Source organism: Lucilia sericata, unplaced genomic scaffold, assembly GCF_015586225.1.
Source record: "Lucilia sericata isolate MDLA Ls3-8-SP2 unplaced genomic scaffold, ASM1558622v1 Contig000576F_arrow, whole genome shotgun sequence".
NCBI classification, from domain to species: domain Eukaryota; kingdom Metazoa; phylum Arthropoda; class Insecta; order Diptera; family Calliphoridae; genus Lucilia; species Lucilia sericata.
The window spans coordinates 29,905-55,699 of NW_023994584.1; the positions used below are offsets into that span (position 1 = coordinate 29,905).

The 25,795-nt window shown below is 30.6% G+C and overlaps 1 protein-coding gene across 19 annotated transcripts in view; it reads left to right on the forward strand.

The window, feature by feature from the left end:
- The window catches only part of LOC119606396 (dentin sialophosphoprotein), a 67,524-nt gene that overhangs the window by 16,478 nt on the left and 25,251 nt on the right, over positions 1-25,795 (forward strand). For all 19 annotated transcript variants that reach the window (XM_037959849.1, XM_037959851.1, XM_037959847.1 and 16 more), the window contains 4 exons: positions 47-174; positions 239-500; positions 570-1,290; positions 1,358-1,513. In XM_037959849.1, coding sequence (XP_037815777.1) covers positions 47-174; positions 239-500; positions 570-1,290; positions 1,358-1,513 — 1,267 coding nt within the window. The remainder of the gene's footprint in view (positions 1-46; positions 175-238; positions 501-569; positions 1,291-1,357; positions 1,514-25,795) is intronic.

Below are 25,795 nucleotides of genomic sequence, written 5' to 3' on the forward strand. Positions count from 1 at the left end.
CGCGAAAAGTTAAAACTTTGAAGCTATTAATAAAAATTATTTACAGCGGATGCTAAACCTCTACATCAGGCCATTACAAATTTAATCAGCCGTCAATCATCAGAAGAGGACAGTGAATCGGTAGATGAGGAAAAATTACATTTGGATCGTTCAGCCACTGAAAAGGGTTTGAAGGTAAATCTTAAATAATTGAAAATAACAATTCGTTTTCAATTATGTTTTCTTATCATTTCTCTAGGAACGTCAGTTTAAGGACATTAACACTTGCTCCAGTAAGACATCGTCTCCCGGTAGCTCAGTTATATCATCCTGGTGTAATGCGGGCGAATCATTGGCTGCAAATGATTTCAGTAATTTGAGTATCAGCAGTAGTGAAGACAGTAACAAACAGGACAATAAGTTGGAAGATAATCGCAAGGAAATTGAAAATAAATTATCGTTTGATCTAAATGATGATGATTTGATTACTTTAAATACTGATGTACCCATTAGCACAATATGTAAGTACAATTACCTTGGATATTTTCTTTAAAATATGGAAATTAATTAAATTGCGTTTCTATATTTAGCCTCACTCACAGAACCTGTACCGCTCAATATAAATGATGAAATTGACAATGCTGCAAAATTAGACACAACTCTGGCTATATTTGAAAGTGAGACCGATAAGTTTGAACGTCCAAAATCATTTTGTGATACTCTTAATGAAACTAAATTCGCTGAAATGGCTTTAGAGGGTAGCACTTTCCTACTGGAAGATGAGACTTCGCCCACAGATAGTTTAGTGAGTAGTACCGAGTCGGAGGAAGCGGCTTGTAAGCAAAAGAAACATAAAATGAATGAAGAACTGCAAGAGAAAGATATTGATGAGATATCACCCGAATTGGATTTGGCTAGTCCTCTATCGCCTGGCACCCCTACGCATGCTTCACATTCCCTATCCCTCTCCGATTGTGGTAACTTAATTGATGATGAAATCGCCGATCAGCCAGCTTTACTATTTAACCAAGACTCTCAAGATGGTGGTGCTGAGAGTGGCACTTCTCGCCGGGATAGAACCGATACACCTACACTAATGGAAAGTATGGGTTCAATGCGTGCTTCTATAAATAAATCACGCAGTGCTCTGCATCAAGCTATGGAATTAAGTTTGCGCACACCTTTATCTTTACGCAAAGCCGTTATGGAAAGAGCAGAATCTTTAGATACTCTATCACCTTGTGAATCCATTTGTTCGGATGATCTAATGATGGATTTTGATGTTGCCAGCAGTATGGATTCTATAGATAGGTGAGTGAATTTCGAGTACCTAATGTGTAGTTTTGTTATTTAGCATATGTATTTTTATTATTTTAAGATCTGCTTCGATTAAGAGTCGCAGTGGTTCTGATTTGAATAATATCGATGATAATGAATTGTTCTCTGAATTCGATCGTAAGGGCAGTGATGTTATGAGGGAATTAAATTCGATATTACGTACACGCTCTCAAAAGAGTTCTGACAAGGATATCACGTAAGTTTTAGTTGAAAGAAAAAGTGTTTATTTGTGTTTAAATGTGAAATTATTTGGGGGTTTAGCTTTTTCACATAAATGTTAGATTCTTATGTATTTCCACCCCCTAAAGTTTTTCCGGATAATGAATCTTAAAGCTAAAATACTTAAAGTACGCTAAAAAATGTCGAAATTCGGGCCAACAAAGTTTTTAATAAAAAGAGAAGGACTGGTGAAAAGGAGTTCCCTCGGTTTCAAAGAACAAGTGATGGTTTGTACGATTCAGAAGTGATGTTTTTGTCACGGAATAGGTCACAGAAAAAATTTACTACCAAGAATTGGAAACATTATTCCACTAAGACTGTTACCATTCTAAACACGAGTAATTAAAAAATATTATCGAGCATCAGAATTCATTTAAAAGCAGATATATTGAGCAGCTTATGAATTGAAGCCTAGAGACTTGCAGTGAAAAATTATTCCATTACGATAACTCGAAGCGTAAGAGATCTTATGTGTAGCACTGCTAGTAAGCCGAATCGACACTAAAGCCCAATATCCATGGCTCTATGGTAATGTTCCGTATTTGGCTATTAAGAGCTGCAGAAATCTAACCAGACTATCTCTGGGAACCTGTACCGAGTGTCACAGAGTCGTTTGTAGTATTAGCCGAAAAACTCCATGAATATGCGGACAGATATAAGGATGTAATATTTCATCATGATAACGTTCCGCCACATAATTCTATACTAGTTAAAAACTATTTTGAAAGAGGAGATTGAGAAGTTATGCCGATGCAGAACATACTCTTCGTATGCGGTTCACTTCAGAATAGGTTATTCAAAATAGACTTAATTAGTTCTTGGCTCCAAAAGATGAGCAGATCTCTTAGCGCGGAAACCATATGTTGTTAGAGAGATGGGAAAAGTAAAAAAATATCAGCATTTTTAAGTTATATACCCAATTATATATGTTATCTTTAAACCCAGCATTGGGTACATTGATTTTTTCCTATGGAACTTAAAAGATTCTAAGATAATCTAACCATGTCCATCTGTCTTTCTATCTATCTATTTATTTGCATTTAAAAAGCTATATAAAACCCCAGCGAACGGCGCCAGATGACTGAAAATTACCACTAATACTATCTTTTTATACCTACCATCAAAAAAGTTGGGGGTATATTGGTTTTGTCATTCCATTTGTAACACATCGAAAAATTGGTCTAAGACCCCCAAATGTACATACATATATTCAGGTCTTTATTAGATTATAAAATGAAGATATTACCTGCCTGTTACATATACGCTAGAGTCCGAAAGAAAAGAGCTAAAGTCCCAAAAATGTTCCATTAATATGTTGTATTGTATAGTAGGGTGTCCCGTGACCGCTTTTCGAAAAGCATTTTTTACCAGCGATTGCAAATTTTGATCTCTGTACAATGTTAACACAATTTCGAATTCCGTTTTATCGACCAGAAATACTCTAAAAAAAATTTAAAATTATTTTCCCCTAATACTTTAAAACAAATTTTAGATATTTTTTTTCACACATTATAGTGAGGTCAGGAATTTCAATTACTTGTAGGGAACTGAGGACCAAAAAAAATATATTTTTATTTGTAGTTCCATAATTGACTCTTCACCCCATATATGACCCACTTCATTTGTAGGAACCATAATCTCAAATTATAGAATTGTACATACCTTTGTATGTTCAACTGAAAATTTATAAATTTTGCTATAGAATTTATCAGATACAAACTATAAATAACCTTATCCAAGTTCCTTACTACTGAAGTAAATATAAATATAACACTAGAGTACTTTTGATTGTATTTCTTTCTATTCTATATTTTGTACGTTCCAAAAAGTTTCCTTAAAATTTGATTCTAATTCTATGATATTAATGGTTTGCGCTAAAGTTTTGGTTAGATAAATCTCGGATTTATTTCATATAACTTAAAATAATATTTATGCAGAAAAAATAAATTTAGTTTTCAAAACAAGTAAGCATTTATAGTCGGGCATGATACCCTACACCAATGATTATGTTACAAATTTTTATTATTTTTTTAATAATAAATTATTTAATTTCAGTTTCAGAAATATTTTAACAATTTGTTGACAAAAAAGGGATTTTCTAAAAGAGGGGTTATATGGGGCCAGGGGGTTAATATGGTCCTATTCTTATAAATCATGTTAGAGGGATTGACGCCTACATCAGTTATGTATGCAGAATATCATCGTGATATTAGTGTTTATAAGTAAATTTTAACCATCAAGTTTCTGAAGTTGACTTAGTGTGGGAGGCCCGATCATTACGAAAATCAGCAGAATCATTAAGACTTATATGAAACTAAGTTTTGTCGATTTTTGCAGTGATACAAGAACATTTAATATATTTATGAGCTCAAAAGCCCAATTCGGGGGGTACGGTTGCATGGTGGCTATACGAAATAATGGACCGATTTTAACCATTTTCAATAAGCATCGTTCTTGGGTTTTAACAAGGTTTACTTTAAGGTGGCTGTAGGAAAAATAATTTTGGGTGTTACTATGTTCCCTATTATAGTGGTGTAGGCTATAAAAAGAGTTTGACTAGATTTGTGAAGTGAAAGGAGTTAGAAAACTTTCAAATATCCCAAATGTAATTTAACAATTGTACTAACTTCTGGCTAAATTAAAACGCCTTTCTAAAAGTTTTTAAAATTTAAATGCACTTGTTTAGAAATAAAACCCAACATAGTAAATCTACATTAGTCAGGCATTCAAAAATCTTTATTCTATAGAGGGCATAATGAGAAGGAACGCTTGTCAAAAAAAAAATCGAATTTGTATCTTAAAGCTATAGGAAAGCTACTTCTTTCAAATCGTTAATTTAATGAAATGTATATATAACTTTGTTTCTCTAAATTATCGGCCTTGTTTCGAGAGTATCAGTTTGATTTTCCGATTTTCTAAAGCCAATCTAATAAACATGGAAGTATGGTCGACATACATATTTAAAACCATTAACATGTTTGGCAATTGACTGCATGGCATTAAATTGATAAACAAAAATTAAAAAAAAAAGTTTAAATAAATACAATTAGCCGGCCGGCAGGCTGGGTGGTTAAAAACTGTAATCGTAGTTGCTCGTACTTGCACTTGTACGAATTTAAGTTTCCTTTATTTTTGGAGATTTCTATTAGTTCATGTATATTGTATGCAGATGTAGTTTATTGCCGAAAACAGAAACACAAATTCAATACCAAACTTTGTCTTTGTGGTTACAGTTGTAATTGTCAGACCCAAGGCAATTTTACTGCAGTCTATATAGCTACATAACATGAATGGAATCTACCATTGATTGTCTTGTCTGTTGTATTTTTTGAAGTTTTTTAACTGCAAAAAAATTTCCAAAAAAATGAAATAAATTTGGTGAAAGGTCAGTGCTGGTACATGTTAAGTTTAGTTTGTATCTGTGGTAACCCAATATTTTATTTTCCTTTTTTTTTCAACAGTGTTTTTTCATCAGTGATTTAATAGTTTATTTTTGTTTTTGTGGTTTTCTTATAATTGATTACTTTTTTTCTTGGCCTTTTTTTTTTTTGTTGTAAATGAATTTATTTTTTCGTTTTTTATTTAGTTTTATTTGATTATGTGGGAAGTTTTGTAAAGTAATTGTGAGAAATTGTTGAAAAGGTTATAGTGGAATGACATGAAAAATATTTTCAACTTTTTTTATTATTTTTGTTTAGTTAAGGTATTTTGTTTTGGGTAAAAGTAAATTAAGTATTGGTTATTTAGTTTTCAACGAAATGATAATGAGGGTAATGAATATTTTATGAAGTTATTATTAGATGATTGTATACAAGACATCAACAACAATAGCTGTAATTAAAGCGGGATTGTAAAGTGTTTAAAAATATAACATGAATCAATTTTTTGTTTTCTCTTGGAATATTATTCAGGGGATGACCCCCCTAGTTGTGCAGGGCATTATGTCTGCAAACAGGTACTAAGGTTCTGTAAATAATAATGAGATTAAATGGAATTCAGTACTCAAATTCGAGCAGATTTTTGACCTTCATATTACTTTCTGAAGGGGAGTATGTATGGGGACAAGGGCCGTGTCATTTAGATTATGAGATGAAAAACTCTATTCAGCGGTTACGGTTGTATGGGGGCAATGCGAAATAATGGACCGATTTTAACTCTTTTACAAAAAATATCTGAATAATTTGTAACAAATATGAATAAAATCGGATACATTATTTCGAATATATAATTTTTTCCTCGATTATATCAAATTAAAAGTATTTACATTAAAATATTCTGAAATGGACCGAAACAAATGTTAAATATTTTTGGAAATATTTTCATGTATTTCGATAAAAAGCATTTTTATAATTATTTTTCTGTAATCAGCTCAAAATTACGGAGAGACCATTTCGAGAACCATTTCGAAAAGATTGCTTAATTTTTGTAACGATAGTAATGAGATCAAAATTTTTAATATTCTTATGACGATACTTTGTAGAACCCAAATAGCGGAAATAGAATGTTGTTTAAATAATTGATGCGTGGTGAAACTCATATTTCGAGATAAGTTCGGTACCATCGCCGCAATGTCAAAACTACACCGCAGGCGAGACTCACCCACGTATCCAAATGAAGGAGTTGGTTGTATGATGGACTGAATGGTGATAGATGTACGATATTCCTGTTTGTGTGTTATCGATTAGATTCCCTTCTTTATCCTGGTATAAATATGCCAAACTGACATGTTAATAAGACTTTGTCTTGACGATTGGATGCATTTAAGCTTTGGTCTACCAATTAAGTTTCTGGGTGCTGTTGTCGTATCACTAGAAGCCATTGCATCTGCGTGTTTGTAAACGTAAGAGATGTTTCCGAACCTATTCGGAAGTTATACATCGAGACAGCAATGGTAGATTTTACACATATGGTACAAGAAATTGAGATGTGTTTAATATTTGACATAGCTGAAGTACCCAAATTTGGCTGCTGTTGGTCCAACTACCTCATTGCTCAAATAGTCAAAAGATAAGATTTTAGTTTAAAAATAATATTATAGATCTAGGTTTGTCCTTTTAAGATCTCTTCGTTGCGACCTATAGTGACTTGAACATGTAGTCGAAGCTGCAATATACCCTTTTAGGGTTTTAATATTTGATCTTTTCGGAAACAAATCCAAAATTGTAAATGTACAAAAAATATTGGCCTATAATTTAAAAACATTTAGGATCATAGTTCTTATAACTGAGCTTAATAATGAAGAAAATGTGTAGTCATTAATCTATAGTTACTGCACTATGCACTTATTTTTCATACATATGTATTAATGCACCTCGTTTGTCGCTACATAATTTAAACTTCTAACTATGGATACCCATATATGTATTTATTTCTTTTTTTGCAGTTTGATATTATTAAGATAATAATTGCACATAAATACATATAGAAAATGTTCCGTTAAAATAGTTTAACCACTAACGAAAAAATTGCCATAGTAGTATGAGTTCATGTGGTTGTCATGGTTCAGACAACAAACAATCAGATATAGACGTTTTTTTGTTTTATAAATACACATATTTTTTGTGTGTTGATTTCTTACACCAGTTACAGCAAAATTCCTATTCTCTCTATAACAAGAACGTGCAAACTTTCAAACCAACTTTAAACGAGCGACAGACAAGTACATAGAATAATGAAAATAAATATATATACAAAAAATGTATCTGCTAAAATATGTATTAAATGTATCTAATAAGTTGAAATTTAACCCGTTATGGGGGTAAGGGGTGTTTACTTACCCAGCAAAAGCTAGGTAATGGCTTTCAATTGTAATAACTTACCTAACAACATACTATTCACTGACTACTACATATTGTCTGGATTACATGGAAGTAGTATAATAAGGTCTTACTAATAATATGTTATATAAATACTATCTAATTCACTAGTCATCTTGCCAGTGAAGATATAGAAGTTGTATACAATGCGATTTACAATGACAACATTTTATAAAGACTTGTCGTTTGTGGTAAGTACTTGCATCCAATGACATCACCGTGTTAAAATAATGATTTAAAATGCTATTGTGTAAGTAAATTTTAGCATTTTTAACCCCTTACATGGTAATGTAAGTTTTTCATTCATAGAATTAATGAAATTTTATAAAAATTTTTATATCATTGGCTCTCTGTATGGTCAGTTCCATCAATAGACTTGAATATAATGATTTAGTAAAAAATTATCCGAAGTTTACAGAACTTAAGAAAAAACTGTGAATCCGGGAACAAGTATCAACAATTTATCGTTACAATCATTATATATACCAAAAATTTTATTATGAGATTCTAACATGGGTTAATTTAACCTCACTTTGATATTTGCTTTACTGAATGTTTTTTTCTTGTTTCTGTGTCTTTTTTTTGTGATACAACAAATGGGAATATATATTGCAGATCTTTTTTGCTTTCCTGTGAGCTCAAACTCCAACTTGGTTGTTTGACTTTATATATTTTTTGTGTCTGTTTCATATTTATTATATGTTTAAAATACAAGTGCCGCATTCTTTTCGTCATGGCAACATTTTTCTTACTGTTGTTTGGTGCTAGGATTGTTGTTTGTTGTGTGTGTCTGTCGTTAACAACAACATTCATTAACATGTTTGGCAGAGGAATCAAAAATGAAACAAGTAAGAGTGTTATATGCGACTATAACGAATCTTATATACCCAACGTCAATATATAATTCCGATATACATACATTCCAACAACTATGATAAGTGTGAGAATTATAACAGAAACCCGATTTTTATGTTCAGATTTTTATTCAAAACCTTTTAAGGGCTTAATCAGTAAGGCTTTATAAGTCCACGTGGGCTTAAAATTCTTCAAAAATATTATACTAAATTTCCTTTTTAGATTTCTTCCGATTTTTGGTATTCATATGATGACAGTCAGATGGACGGACATTTTGTTCTATGGTGGGCCGATGAAAAATGTTTTGATGATAATTTTTGAGTCTTATCTAGCAATCATTTCTAGGTTTTTCCATTGGTTTTGAGAAGCATTACAATACTTCACAAACTTTTCTAAACAACAGACAGTCGATGGAACACAACTAGATGTGTGTTCTCCGTTTTTCAGAATACATATTTCTGGGTTGTACGAAAAATATATTTCAAGATGTTTCAAACGGAACGATCAAATCATTATACAACTTTTGGCGCACAAAAAGCCAAATGATATTGAATTGTTTGGACGTACATACACTAGTGTGACTCTAGATGATTGGGATGAAGAAGTTGGGAGAAAAAAAAAGGTAAACAATCACTTGGCATTGTCTGTTGTTGGGTATCTGACAAAAAAACAGTTTTGTGTGCAGAAGTCGATGGTGAACCTGTTTATTATTTATGTTGGTATTTTACTAGTTTTCATACTTTATTTTTATTTGTTTTATAATGTTTTTTTTTTAAATATTATTGAACATTAACAACAACGACAATGACAGAAAACTACATTACAAAAATATTCGTTATAAATACTTACCTGTGGGTTTACTTCATTCATTCCTTAACCAAATTAAAAGCAAACAGCTTGAGTTTATGAAGGGAGGAATGAAATGGTAATGAATCATGTTCAAAATTATCGGCATTTTTATGGCTAAAAGAGAATGTTAAAGTTAATGAGAGAGAGAGAGAGAGTTAAACAAATTGTTATTATCTAAGAGCAATGATATTTTTAGTAAGTTTTCAACTGCATTATCGGCATAGGGAAAAAAATCTCTTAATTCTTCTGATGAAAAAACTATTTATAAGACTGACTTAGTGAAATGGAACCAAACAAACTTATTATACAAAGTTCTAGTTAATAGATTGGAATTTGTAGCAAAGCCTCAAAAATTCTTATTTGATTTCTTTATATTTTATGCTAAGAAAAAAATTGATTTGTGCTGTTATAGTAATTGAATGGTGTACACAAGATTTTCTTCCAAAAGTCATGACCTCGAATCGTTAGAACATAATTTCGGATTTCAAATTTATACAACCAATTAACATTCAAATTATATAAAATCACAGTATTTAGTTCTTATATGTCTATATATAAACTGCTATGTACTAACTTCAATTAATTGTGTTAACATGTTTTTTCTTATTTGATTTTTTTATTAAACAAAAATGTCAATTATATACTAATTGGAGTGCAATAGACTACTACCCTGACTCAATAAATAGTTCCCAAAAGACCATACATCAGAGTTCAACGCTTAAAAATTCTATAGTATTGTGTTAAGGTATGACAAAGGTTAATTTGCATAGACTGATATGATAAATTATATACTAATTGGAGTGCAATAGACTACTACCCTGATTCAATAAATAGTTCCCAAAAGACGATGCATCAGAGTCCAACGCTTAAAAATTCTATAGTATTATGTTAAGGTATGACAAAGGTAAATTTGCATAGACTGGTATGCGTCATGATTGTTTACTCTCGTTTGTATTCGAAAATATGTTGGAATTGAAACAAACACGTGAACCAGCGCGGCAAACTTCAGCTTTGAAGAGAATTTTTCTTAAGTTGGGGATTTAAACAAAAAAAGAGTCAATAACCAAGCAAATAATTTAATATATCAACAGTTTCCCAGTAAAGATTTTCCTTAAGGGTTTAAAATGCTAAAATTTACTTACACAATAGCATTTTAAGTCATTATTTTAACACGGTGATATCATTGGAGTCAAGTACTTACCACAAATGATTACAAGTAATTAGAAAAAGAAGTCATTGTTAATCGCATGAAAAAAACGCATACAGCTTCTGTATCGTCACTGGCAAGATGACTAAGTAATTATAAAGTATTTATATAACACATTATTAGTAAGATCTTATTAGACGACTTCTATGTTCTCCAGGCGATATCTGGTAGTCATTGAAAAGTATATTGTTAGGTAAGTAATTACAAATGAAAGCCATTACCTAGTTTTTGCTGGGTTACTTTTCAATTTGCAGCAAAGTAAAAAAAATTATTTCTCTTAAAACATTTTCAAAACTTCTTACTCCGAATTTATAAAAAATCTGTAAACGTAATATATATAGTCAAGATTATCATGTCTTTTCTTGTTTGTAGTCTACATTATAGATTTTTATATTATCTAGATTATTGTCTTATTTACAATCGTGACTATTGTCCTGTCTATAGTCGTAAATTTTGTCTTGTCTATAATATTGCGTATAGTCTCGACTAAAGTCTTATAGGAAGGCATATAGGCGAGACTATAGTAGTGTCCATAGTTTAGCTGAGACTATAGTTTTGTCTATAGTCTTGTATATAGTCCAGTTGAGACTATAGTCTTGTTTTTTGTCTCAACTATATATAGTCTTATATATTTGTAGGTCTTGTCTATAGTCGAGCCTATAGACTTGTTTATTGGCGATAATATAATCATGTCCATAGTTGAAAATATAGTCTAGTATTTTGTCTTATATATAGGCGAAACTATGGTCCTGTCTTTAGTATATAGACAGTATTGTATACTATAATCTTGTACATATAAGACTCTATGGACTTGAGACTATAGTTTTGTCTACAAGCTCTGATATAGTCTTACACATATAGATGAAACTATGGTGTTGTCTATAGTCGAGACTATAGTAATGTCTATAGACGAGTCAACTTATAGTCTTGTCTAAAACTAAGACTATAGTTTTGTCCATAGATCACACTATAGACTCGTTTATAGTGTATAGTCTTATCTATAGTCGTGACTATTGTCTTGTCTGTAGTTGATTTCATAGTCTCTACTACTATATATTCTTGTCTATAGTCTCGTAAATAATCGATATTGTTTTAGTGACTATAGTCTTGTCTGTAAACTATGGTTTTGCCTATAATTGAGACTATGTAATTGCCCAAAGTTGAGATTGTATTCTTGTCATTAGTCGAGACTATAGTGTTGTCTAATATAGTGACTATCCTCTTGTATTTAGTTGAGACTATAGTTTTGTCTATAGTAAATAATATAGTCAAGATTATAATATTGTCTATAGTTGAGACTATAGTTGTCTGTATACAAGACTATGGCATTTTCTAACTAAAACTTTAATTATATCTATAATCTCGATCACATATAGGTAATAGATAGTCTTGTCTATAATGAAGTTTTAAGTCTTGTAAATAAAACAATACTCCTACTATTTGCTGGGTTATTCATACATATATTTCATTGTACTCATCACAATGTTTCAATTTTCATTGTGTTCCAACACATATTTGTTAAGTAAAATGAAAACAAGAAGCCAGCAGTTTAATAACAGATCTAACAGTGTAAAAACGTGCCTTAAACGTGAATGAATAAAAACCGCTAAAACGTGTTAAATAAATGTATAAAAAAATATTTCGAATATGAAAAATTAAAATAGAATTATTAAAAAATTATAGAAAAAATGTTAGTATTTCATATTAAATAATATAATTTACATAGTTATACAAAAGAAAATATATTTCAACAAATACCAAACAAAGCAAATTAAAACAGAAAGCATAACTTGGTAAAAAAAAATAATAGTAAAATAAAAAGTAAATTTTTAGAATACTCATCGTAAATGGTTTGTAACCACCGGTGGTTGTAGTGTTTGTTACGCACCGCTAAATAAAAATAGCAAATGCTAGACCATGGAAAATACAAGTAGTTTATGTGACCTGTCTGTGTAGAAAGGTGTCAATGTTTTGTGTTTAGAAAAAAATGTGTAAAAATAGATCAAAAGACCAAAAGTTGTGTATTGTTTATAAGTATTATAAGTACTTTATTTTGTTGTTGTTATGACATATAATAGAATTTTTTCATTATGTTTAAATTCCTGGAGAAAATGGTTTATTTAAAAAAAATTATAAAATATTTTCTATATTCTTCAAAAGTAATGAATTTAATCACTAATAATGAAGTTGTAAGCGGACATATACGGCAAGATACGAATACATGCATATAAACATGCATGTGAAGCTTTTCCCAAGTTTAATCAATATTGTCTCTTCAATACAAGCCTGTCTATAGAAAAGTCTATGTTCCTGTCATTTGTGTAGTCCATAGTCTTATCCATAAGCGTACTAAACTCATACACATGGTCAAAACTATAGTCTTGTCGATACTATGTCCTTGTCTATATCAAAAACTCAATCAATATCAATATGTGATTGTGAGCATAAACATTACTTTTGAAGAAGGCCCTATATAAGGGTCTAGTCAAATAAATATCGAATTCAACAAAATTTATTGATTACAAAAATTATCAAAAACATACCTACGGATATATTATATCCGATGAAGTAAGCTAACTAACTGAACTAAAACAAACGACTAAAAAGTCCTTATCTATTATGACTCATAAACTATAAAGTGTTAATGAATTCACTCTCTAATTGCTAAATTGTCCAGTATAAGGATAAATAAAATTTAATGCTTAAAACGTAAAAAAAAAATAATTCAATAATAAACCAAAGCAAACAAAGCATTGCTAAATTTGGCTATTTTATTCAGCAGAAGCTCATTTGTAATTTTAAGTGTTTTATTATTGTTGCTGACTTTCATAACACCTGCAACAACACACACAGCACAGCACAGCAAGTACTTAACAACAATAGTAATAGCAGCAACAGCAACTAACAACACACAACATGTGGATGGAAACTTGTTCTGCATCTATGAGCGCATGCGCAATACAATCCAACGTGTATCATTTTACATTTAATTTGCATATTTTTTGTGTTTAATGTGTTATTTTGTTGCTTACGATTAGACCTGCATGTATGAAAATGTTGTTTCTTCATTTCTTTTGTTTTATAAGAAACAAAAAAGAAAAAACAAAAACAACAGCGAAGAAACTATAGACACACACACAATACAAATTATATTTACAGCAGACACTTACAGGCGATTGTTTGGTTACAGTGTGCAGCAAAAGTGAGATAATGTTTTTATGTCTTTGATCTTAGCTATAGTCGAGTCCTTAGTCATTTCTATAGTCAATACTATTGTCGGGACGATTGTCTGGTCTTTAGTCGAAACAGTAGTCTTGTTTATAGTCTTTTGTGTATGTCTATAGTCGAGACTACTGTCTGGTCTTTAGTCGAAACAGTAGTCTTGTTTATTGTCGAGACTGTATTCATGTCTATAGTCGAGACTGTAATCTTGTCCATAGTCGAGACTGTAGTCTTGCCCATAGTCGAGACTGTAGTCTTGTCTGTAGTCGGAACTGTAGTCTTGTCTATAGTCCAGATTGCTGTCTTGTCTATAGTCGAGACTCCAGTCTTGTCTATAGTCAAGACTGTAGTCTTGTCTATAGTCCAGATTGTAGTCTTGTCTATAGACGAGACTGTAGTCTTGTCTATAGTCGAGACTGTAGTCTTGTCTATAGTTGAGACTGTAGTCTTGTCTATAGTCGAGACTGTAGTCTTGTCTATAGTCGAGACTGTAGTATTGCCTATAATCAAGACTGTAGTCTTGTCTATAGTCAAGACTGTAGTCTTGTCTATAGTCAAGACTGTAGTCTTGTCTATAGTCAAGACTGTAGTCTTGTCTATAGTCAAGACTGTAGTCTTGTCTATAGTCAAGACTGTAGTCTTGTCTATAGTCAAGACTGTAGTCTTGTCTATAGTCCAGATTGTAGTCTTGTCTATAGACGAGACTGTAGTCTTGTCTATAGTCAAGACTGTAGTCTTGTCTGTTGTAGTCTTTGTCTATAGTAGAGACTGTAGTCTTGTCTATAGTCGAGATTGTAGTCTTGTTTATAGTCGAGATTGTAATCTTATCTATAGTCGACATTGTAGTCTTGTCTATAGTCGAAACTGTAGTCTTGTTTATAGTTGCGACGGTAGTCTTGTCTATAGTTGAGACTGTAGTCTTGTCTATAGTCGAGGCTGTAGTCTTGTCTATAGTCGAGGCTGTAGTCTTGTCTATAGTCGAGACTGTAGTCTTGTCTATAGTCGAGACTGTAGTCTTGTCTATAGTCGAAACTGTAGTCTAGTCTATAGTCGAGACTGTAGTCTTGTCTATAGTCGAGACTGTAGTCTTGTTTATAGTCGAGACTGTAGTCTTGTTTATAGACGAGACTGTAGTCTTGTTTATAGTCGAGACTGTAGTCTTGTTTATAGTCGAGACTGTGGTCTTGTTTATAGTCGAGACTGTGGTCTTGTCTATAGTCGAGACTGAATTCTTGTCTATAGTCGAGACTGTAGTCTTGTCTATAGTCGAAACTGTAGTCTAGTCTATAGTCGAGACTGTAGTCTTGCCCATAGTCAAGGTGTAGTCTTGTCTATAGTCGTGACTGTAGTATTCTTTATAGTCGAGACTGTAGTCTTGTCTATAGTCGAGACTGTATTCTTGTCTATAGTCAAGAATGTAGTCTTGTCGAGACTGCAGTATTGTCTATAGTCAATACTGTATATAGTAGATACTGTGATCTTGTCTATAGCCGATACTACAGTATTGTCTTTAGTTAAGACTTAGACTTATCTATATTCGAGGCTGTAGTCTTATGTGGGTGCTGTGAACTTGTCTATAGTCGAGATTGTAGTCTTAAGTCATTCATATAGTTGAGTACAGTCGGGCTTACTGTCTTGTCTATAATTCCTACGATAGTCGTGGGTATCTTTGAGATTGTACTCATGCCTATATTCTAGTTTTTAGTCTTGTCTATTGTCCAGACCATAGATTTATCTATAGTTATATTATACTCCGGTCTATGGTATTGCCTATACACGAGACTATAGTCTATAATCAAGGCCGTAGTTATATCTATAGTGAAGAAGTTTCATCCTTTGTAAAATTATTTATTTTTTAGCAAATTTTCGAAAAAAGACTTTATTTATAGAAAATTTTTACTATTTTTTAAATTTTCTGAGAAATTCTGTTTAAAATGTTTCATAATTTTTAGTAATTTTGTTGAAAAATGTTCAAGTTTTACAGAAAAGTTTAACACACATTTAGAAATATCTTTGATTTAAATTAGCATTTGGTAGTATTTTTATAACGCACTGTACGTATATGTGAGTTTGTAGCTTGTAAATTCACTTACTTTTTACATTCGTACGTACATGCGGCAGTACTTATGTACATCGTAAGTGTTTCAGTACTTGTATGTAAACTTGTGTTCAATGTTCCGTTTACTGTTGTTACTAAATACTTGGTTACATGTTTAGAAAAAAAACTAAAATGGGAAGTTATAATTTCCGTTTCTTCCTTAAATGTATTGAAACTTTAACACTAAAACGTCACTTTGTATTAGTGTATTTTAATGTTAAGAATTTTTGAAAAAACAATGTACTTCGTTATTTTATTCTTCTCCACCTCTTCATTGGTAATTCAATAGTTTGTAATAATATACTTACATTAAACTTCTTCTTGTTAACTTTTTTTTTGAAAACTGTGTCATAAGGGGCCAGTCATTCTCATTGTTTATATTTATTTTATTTATTTTTTTGCTTTAGTTTAGTATTTTCTTGGCTCATTGTATCTAAAACTAAAAAAAAAACACTGTGTAAACGTTAATACATGAAATAAAAAAATATACCAACATTAATATTAAAAAAAATGGGTTGTTAAGAAGCGGAAATATTCACATTTGCATAAACTTAATTCTTATTTTTTTAATAATAGTTTTTCTTCTTTCGTTGTTGTTGTTTTCTTAAGTCTAATGGCATGATAGCTTTATGGGTTCCCTTCACTTTTATTTTAGTTAAAAGTAAAATATGATCTTGCAGGTTATTGTTAATAAGAAGAGTCAAAAAAAAAAAAAACAAAACTAATATAATGAATTATAAGTTTATGGGAATTTAGGTAAAATTTATGACCATTTTATTAAATCGTGATTATGTGTTTATTGTCCAAGACCTCCATGGTGGTAAAATCTTTGAATATTATTGGGGCTAAAGTGTATGTTACAAAAATTTTATTTATATAGTATTAGTTGAAATATTTATGTTAATAAAAAATAATTTGTTTAGGTAGTCAAATTAATTCAGTGTTAAACATATTACAAAATAACAGAATATATTGAAATAATTAATTTTAAATTCCAATTTATGGCAGTAATCTCATTAAAATAATTTTAGAAATTATTTGACAGTGGGTTCATAAGTGGCTTGTAAGATTTAACAATTTTGATTACACACGCAGACAAAATGTTGAAAAAATTCGAAACGCTGAATCCAAGTTGTACTATAAAATTGAGTCATGCTGAATTCGAGATACCATGTCCTGTGTTATTATGATATTATCATTGCATTTTGTTATATATATCAAAATAAATGTATCATATTTTGTAGAAAAGCTTTGAAAAGTTTTTATAAATTGTTCAAATATTTTTTTAATTAAAAATCTTAATTGAATATTAAGTAAATGTTTTGTAAAATTTAAAAAGAAAAGGTTCTTTATATTTTTCAAAAATTTAAATTTATAAATAATTTATCATATAATTTTCTTATAAATTTTCTTTAAAGAAAATGTTTAAAAATCTATTAAAAGCGACTGTATTCGAAAATTTCCTATAGAAAGAAAATTTGTCTTAAACTATCTATAAAAAAAGAGGTCGTTAACATCCTATAATAAGAAAATTTTTCGTTAATTTTTTAAAATCATTTTTTTCGTAAATTTTCTTTAAAAATCAATTTTTTTTTTTTTATTCGAAAAAGTTAATTCTTGAACAAGTGAGAGAGTTCTCTTCGGCTATGCCGAATTTCATATACCCATCATCAAGACGTATGCTGTGAAAAGAATGCTGCCCCATAAACATTAGGTAATATGGCTTAAGTCAATTAGTGGACCGAACTATTTTGAATTAACAAAATATTTATTTTTGAAAACAAAATATTTTTGTTAAATTTTTAAACCGTGAACAGTAAGTAGGGTCAACTATGTACCGATTGTCGTTAAATTTGATAGAAAGGTTTCGGTTCGTATAATACTTATTTGTTTTGAATTTCATCGATCTTATATGCGAGTGGGGTCAATAATGAACCGCTCATAAAATTTTGTACACAGATCTTAATTTTTATAGAACTTGTGTATGTCGATTTTCATCAATATTCTCGTGTTTTTAAATAAGGAATAAGCAAAAACCTTAGGGTCAGTTACAGATCAATTCTTATTAAATTCGGAATGAAGAATTATGTTTCTAAGTATAAACTTTTTTGTCTTTTTTCATCGCTGTACTCGTAATTTGTTGAATCCTTATCAAATTAAACGGAATGACAAAACTATCTCGAAAAAAAAAAATACGAAGAATTTCTATAATTTTCATTTTTTTTTTTTTTGGAAATTTTCATTAAATAGATTGAACAAATTTCTCTACTAGAAAATTTTTCTTTCATAGAAATTTTTTCATATAGAAAATTGTCGGAAAAATATCTCATTATTAAAATTTATTTTTTAAAATTTTTTCTTTTCGAAAATTTGCAATAAAAAGAAAATTTTTCCAAAATTTTCTATAAAAATAAATTTTATCAAAAATACAAAAAAAAAAATTTATAAAAAATGTTTTCGAAACTTTTCTTGGAAAGACAAGTTTTTAACTATTTTATAAAAAGAGAATTATTAAAAAATTATCTTTAAAAAGATAATTTTAGGGAAATTTTCTATATATTTTTTTTAATTTTTTGTAAATTTTCTATAAATTAAAAACTTTTTTGAAATGTAAATTTTTTATATATATTTTTTTTTTTTTTTTTAAATTTTGACAAATTTTCAATAGAATATTTATTTATTTGTCCATTACACCAAAATTACTAATTATATTCTAAACTAATTTACCGAGCAGGTTGACGATGATCATACGCCCGTTGTAGTGAAGCCGACCAGTTTCTCTGGTGGGAATCGAACCCACAACCCCCAGACTGATAGGCTAGCACACTACCAGCTAGCCTACCCTTTCAATAGAATATACATATTTTTCCTCTTTATAGAACATTTTCAAAATATTCTCTCATTTATAAAAATGTTTCAAAAATGTCTCCTTTTTATAGAAAATTTTCGGAAAATTTCCTTTTTAACAAAAGATATTTTATAAAAATTTTTGCATATTAATTTTTTTATAGAAAATTATCACAAAATTCTCTTTTAATGAAAATTTCGGGGTTTTTGCTAAATTTTTTTAAAGAAAAATTTCGAAATTTTCTAAATTTTTCATAGAAAAATTTTTATTATGAAATAATTTTTTGCTCAATTTATTTATTTACATAATTTTCATCATTTAGATTTCAAAATATTTTTCATGCAAATGTCATCATAAAATAATGCTGATTTTGATAAACAAAAATCTTAATACTGCATGTTATGTGTTATGATTGCAATTTTAAAATGTCTTCATAAATCTTAAAACTAAAATCATCTTCTATTTTTTCTCTCAAAAAAAATTTGGATCATTCAAATGATAAAAATTTTAAATTACAATATAATACAAATTAAATTATATACTTGTTACTTGCCATCATTAGTCAAGAAAAGAAAAATAATGCCAACAAAAAAAATTAACAAATATGCTCATAAAAATCTCATAAGTATAAAACTCTATAAAGCTGCAGTAAGAAACTTCATTTGAATTTAAATTACTGCCGTCTCTAAGACAACAATGACATTTATTAAAATTGCAAATAACTTTAGGAAAATTTGCAAAAACTTTTTTTTTACGTTTTAATATAATGCTTACAAAAAGAGCTATAGTCGTATTATGAAGCTCAGTAGCTTGAAAGTAGTTTTTAATAGACTTGCAGTAATTTTAATTAATTGTGGTCACATTAAAATGTGGGTTTTGCATGTTTAAGCTTTCTGTGTTAGCTAGTGTTTCGGTAGTCTCAGGCTGGATGCATTATTTATGCTAGAAATGTTACTATAATTTTCTACATAGGCGAATACTTCTATAGCAAACTGTATACACTGGCGTGCACACTGATACTCTTATTCAATCCCTAGACCAGTTTTATGTTGACCGGGTGCTCCGTAACTCGATCAACTACATGCTAAGGAACAGATGGACAAGCTGCGAGTTGTACGATATTACTATCAGTAAAAAGGTATTCCGCGGTATACCACAGGGTGGCATTTTGTCACCTTTACTTTGGGTTACCACGATTAATAGCCTCCTAAGGACCCTAATTGAGAATGGACTTAGACCTGGCTGCTATGCAGACGATGTAGTAATACTTTTAAAGGCAAAGAAACCAAATTACTTGTGTAGAAGAGCTGAAGAGGCTCTGAATACGGCCTAGAGCTGGGCTCAAACGAGAGGCCTCAATGTTAACTCGGCGAAGATAGAAATCTGTCTTTTCACAAGAAAGATAAAAATTTTTACGTATATTGAACCTTCCTGCTTCCTGGGCAAGAAGATACCGGTGACAGACAAAGTTAAGTACTTAGGTGTAATTCTCGACCGGAAATTAAAATGGAGACCCCACATAGAGGATAGGATCAACAAGGCACATCGGTGCTGGGAGTTATGTAGAAGAACTATAGGCATAAAATGGGGTCTTAGTCCTACTATGACAAATTCGCTTTATAAAAGTGTAATTAGACCAATTCTAGCTTATGCTTCAATAATCTGGTAAACTGCTTTGGACAAAAGTGTAATATCAAACTACTACAGGGAGTTCAGCGTACATGCTGCTTGGATGTAAGTGGTGTCATGTGTACTATTTCAACCAAAGCTCTGGAAACGTTGCTAGATATTCCATCCATTGAAACATATTTAAGATATAAGGCGGCGCTTACAGACGAAGGTCTCTTTACTTTAGGCGAACTAGCCAAAAGCCATTATAGGACACGTCATCAATGTATACTGGACACATTGGAAGGTTATACACAATCGCTGATTTCAGATAGAATGTCTTGGTCAAGCGTAAAACTTGAGCAAATACCAGTAGGAATCTGTTGTTACACGGCAGGCTCTAAATTGGGGGATAAAGTGGGCCTGGGGTTGTATATTGAAGATCAAGAAACAGAAATATAATAACACAAACTTCCAGGCAGAAGTCCAAGCAATAACGGAATGTGTAAATAGGATTAGAATAAATATAGCGCCCACAGCCTTTAATATATTAAACGACATCCAGAAGGAAATTAGGGCGATATCAGGTGATAGAATTAAATCTATGACTATATTGGATTGTAAGATAGCTTTAACTGAACACATCTATACAAAATTGGCGGTGCGGATTCAGACGCATGTAGAGTATGTGGAGAGGACAGTGAAACTCTGAAGCACTTTCTTTGCCACTGTCAAGCATTCGGCGAAATTAGATCCAAGTATCTTGAAAGTGATGTTATTTCGGAAATAACATTCGTGACTAACACTGATCGGAAAATTCTTAGGAATTACGTCCAGGAAACTGAGTTTCTGAACATTGAAAAATAACATATTCAGTGAACAATTTTTTTTTTTTGGAAACTCTAAATGAAATTCTCAAAATTTTTAATAGATTTATTCAACAATTTCCTCTGCTTATATCCGTCATGCAATCTAAACATTTTCAAACTCTTTCTTTCTAAACCAGAGATAGATTCTTTACTTAACTTAATTGACACATTAGATAATCTTTACTCAAAATTATTATATAATTCATGTTTAAAAAAAATACAATTTTAAAAATTTCTTCATTAAACAATTATTTAAAAGCTGCTGTAAGATGATAATGATTATGAAGATACCTAAATATTAATAATGATTTTGTTTTTAATTACATTTACCAAATTCATGCTTATGATGTTACTAGCGGTGAAAGTGATATTATTGCGTGTTAGCTAATACATCTCCACTTTTTCAACAATAAAAATTATAAACTTAAAGTTAATCTATTTGGGGAGTAATTTAATGTTTAATTATAATTGAAAAAAATTAAGTTAAATTTTTTGAAAAAATTCATTACACACACTTACACACACAGATGAAGCAGCAGAAAACTCATCATGCTTGCTTAAACCGACAAAAGAAAGAAAGAAAAAAAAAAAACCTATAAAAATCAATGACATTACAACATGTAATAAATGAATTTAGCTGAACTAATGATTGATTATTAAGTATTATTTCTTTAACATGTTAACACAAATATAACGCTTCACTTGCATGCATCTAAAACCCCTCTGAAAGACATGTGTAAACGTCATTAGTTTTGATTTGTTAATGATAATAAGCCATTGAACTTGACTTTTATTTCTCACATTATTTACACGTATGAATTATTTATGTAATTCAAGTTAAAAATTTCATGTAATTAAGAAGTTTTCTTTACATGCCTTATCTATACGAATGATCTGAATGTTTTTTCTTGTAGTTTTTTTTTTCTCATTTTGAAAATGTCTTAATTATTGAGTTATTCTTGTTTCCATTAATCTTTTCGTCTGATTGTTTACATTTATAATTAGACGCCTTTTGGCCTTATATAGATACATAAATGTTAACTCCACGACAAGAATTTAATTAAAACGTTGTGAACTGTGTTTCCTAGGAAAATACTTGTAGATGTTTAAGATTAAAATGAAAACATTTTAAGAAAAATTCTTGTAAAAATGAGAAAAGGCAAGTATGGGTTAAGATGTTGCACCAGAATCAGTGTAACAAATTTAGACTCACAAAAGAAAATTTTACTTTTCATGGGTCCGACTCATAAGCGAATCAGAGACATTTAAGTGATATTCTAAAAGGGGTCTTTGTATGAGGGCTAGGATTAAGTGAGGTTCGGGGTCATCAAGGCAAGTATAAAACTTAGTTGTGCCACTTTTTGTCGATATACGAGTATAATAAACATTATTATGAGCTTAAAAGCTCGGGAGGTTAAGTTGTATGGGGACTAGGTGAAATAATAGACCGGGAGCTAAGGTTAAAAGAGGCCCGATCATTACATAAATCGGCAATGTGATTTAGACTTCTATAGAACTAAATTTTGTCGATTTTTGTCGACATACTGGAACATTTAACAAAATTATGAGTTCAAAAGCCTTATTCAGGGGGTACGGTTGTAGGGGGGCTAGGCGAAATAAAGGACCGATTTCAACCATTTTCAATAGCGATCGTCCTTGGATTGAAAGAAGAGTATAAGCCAAATTTCATAAAATTATCTAGGACACATGAACACACAGACAGATAAACGGAAGGACAGCCAGAAAGTGATTTGAGCCGATTGGTATACTTTAAGGTGGGTGTAGCACCAATATTTTTGGGTGTTACAAACATTAGCACAAACGCATAATACCCTTTCCACTGTAGTGGTGTAGGATAGGACACATGGACATACAGACGGACGGACAGACAGAAAATGATTCTAAGTCGATTGGCATACTTTAAGGTTTACGTAGTACCAATATTATTGGGCATTATAAACATCAGCATAAACATAATATACCCTACCCACAAAGTGTTATTGTGGTATAAAAAAGATTTGGAACTTTTCATTATCATTCTGATCATAAAAGTATTTTTGGCGATCATTTAAAGCATACAGATTAGAACTAAGATATCCGCAAGCTGTTTAAACGTTACATATGTATATGGGTAAAAACCAGTTTTATTTTTTGATATCTCAAAAACCTAATGCGATGTGGAAATTCTGAGTAAAGAGTTCTCCTAGTTTTGACTTTTTCAAATAGTTATTGGCTTATGAAATCTATGATTTGTTTAAAAATTCGAAATTATATATGAGCTTATATTCGAATCGTAAATGTTATTTTTTGTCATGTTATAACGGTCCCAAAAGTTTTTAAAAACTGTTTTATATTCACTTCATCCGTTTAATTTTAACTAATATTTGCGTCGTGTTTAAAAGGAGTTATCGTTTTGAAAATAATTTCTCAAACATCAATCATTAATGCTGATCGTTTGTGCTGATGTTTGTAACACCTAAAAATATTGGTCCTACACTCAGCTTAAAGTATACCAATCGTCTCAGAATCAATTCCTATGTTCGTCCTTCTTTCTGTTTGTCCGTTTGAGTGTCCATGTAAAGCTTGTGCGCATGCTACAGGTCACAATTTTCAAGATAATTTGGTGAAATTTGGCACACACTTATTCTTCTTTTGACGAAAGGACGAAATCTATTAGAAAATGGTTAAAATCGGTCCATTATTTAGCCTAGCTCTTATAAAACCGTATCCCCCCGAATAGGGGGTTGAGCTCATAATTGTATTGTATCTCTACAAAAATCGGCAAAACTTAGTTTTATATAAGTCTGAACACCGATTTTCGTAATAATCGGATCTAAGGCATTAAACAATTTAAATATTTTTATACCCTACACCACTTTAGTCGAGGGGTATATTGGGTTTCTGCTGATGTTTGTAACACACAGAAATATTCGTCCTATACCCACCTTAAACTATACCAATCGGCTTAGAAACATTTTCTGAGTCGATTAAGCTATGTCCGTCCGTCCGGCTGGCTGTCCAGGTCGCAATTTTTAATATAATTGAATGAAATTTGGTACACGCGCCTCTTTTGGACGAAGCCTATTGAAAATGGTTAAAATCATTATTTCACCTGACCCCCATACAACAGAACCCCCCGAAAAGGCCCTTTGAGCTCATAATTATGTTAAATATACCTGTATCTCGATAAAAGCGGCACAAATAAGTTTTATACAATCATTGATGTTCTTGCCAAATTTCATAAAGATCACGCCCCATTTGACCGTAGCTCCCATAAAAATTCCCATACCAATATTGCGAAGAATTTCTGCACAAATAAATATTATATAAATATAAATCTAATCACAAAATTGTATCGGGATAGGTCTATGTTTGCCCCTAGCCTCCATATAAACCCTCTTTCAGAAAATTAGTTTTTTTTTGTCCATTAATTGCTTACTTGTTTTATTTAAAATAATTGACGTTTTTTACACACTACTCACTGGTGTAGGGTATCATAGTGTCGGCCATACCTCACTATACATTCTTACTTGTTTAATTATAGAGTTGAACCTAAATGATGGCATGCCAAAGGCAATAGGATAACATGTAATTAAATAATTAAATATTACAGTAGTCAATTTTTAAAAGTAAATAATGAAATAAAGAATAACCGATTATTCGAATACGTAACAATTTATATCTAGAAACCCAGTTAGCATTTGGAAGATTGTTGGATGATTAATCAGTAAACTGACTCATTTTTGACTCCCTTTGATGACCTAAACGTGATTAATAAGTTGAGCGCTTAAAAAATGATTCGAAAATGATCCCGATATATGATTGAAAACTGATTATTTGAACAATAACAAAATGTATAGCAATCATAAATTGATCATCTTGGTGTTTAAAATATGATGGTTTTAAAAACTTATTTTCTGATCATATTTCGGGCAGTTGAAAGATCAAAAATTGTTTCTTATGTAATTGTTTTTGTTTGCAATGGAATAGCAACACTTACACTTAAAAATGACTCAAAAACGATTCAAAAATGAGTCGAAACTGATTAGAAAATGGGCTGAGAAAAGGCACTTTTAGAAGAGTTGGCAAAAAAGTTTGTGTGGCCTAAAATAAGTTGATATAATTCTCATTTCGTTTATAAAACTAAATGTATAAGTATTTCAATTTGTGTAATATTTATAAAGTCGATTTTCTGTCACGGAAATTGAAATTATATTATGCTTTAATTATAATAATTTTATATGTTTAATGATCTTCTACGGAAGATAGTTGGGTGACTAATCACTAAACTAAGTCTTAATAATTCCAATTAATGTTTAAAATCTGATTTATTTGAAAAACAATAACAAAATGTACAGCAATCACAAATAGGTCTTTCAGGTGTTCGAAATTTGATTGTTTATAAATTTATTTTGTAGTTACATTTCGAGCAGTCGGAAGATCAAAAAGTGTTTTCTGTTGTATTGTATTTGTCTGTAACAAACATAAAAATTACTCAGAAAATACTCAAAAATGACTATAATATGATTCGAAAATAATTCTAAAACGACCAATAAGTCTGCTCATTAATGACTCAAAAAAGATTAAAAAATGAGTCAGAACTGATCAGAAGTGGGGCTCATAAAAGACTCGTTTAGAAGAGTCGCGGGTAGGGTACGATTTTCTCCCGACGAATGTATCATTTATGATCAGAAAATTATCATTTTAATCGTGCAGTCATAAATGACTCGAATGTGATCAAAAATTTCAAAAAATGTTAGCTGGGAAATAACCTAAAAAACTTGTCTTGAAAATATTAAAACGATTGATTATAGAACATTTCAAAAATGCTTACAAATAGAAAAATGTATCTTATATATTTTAGCCAAGAACACATACATACATACG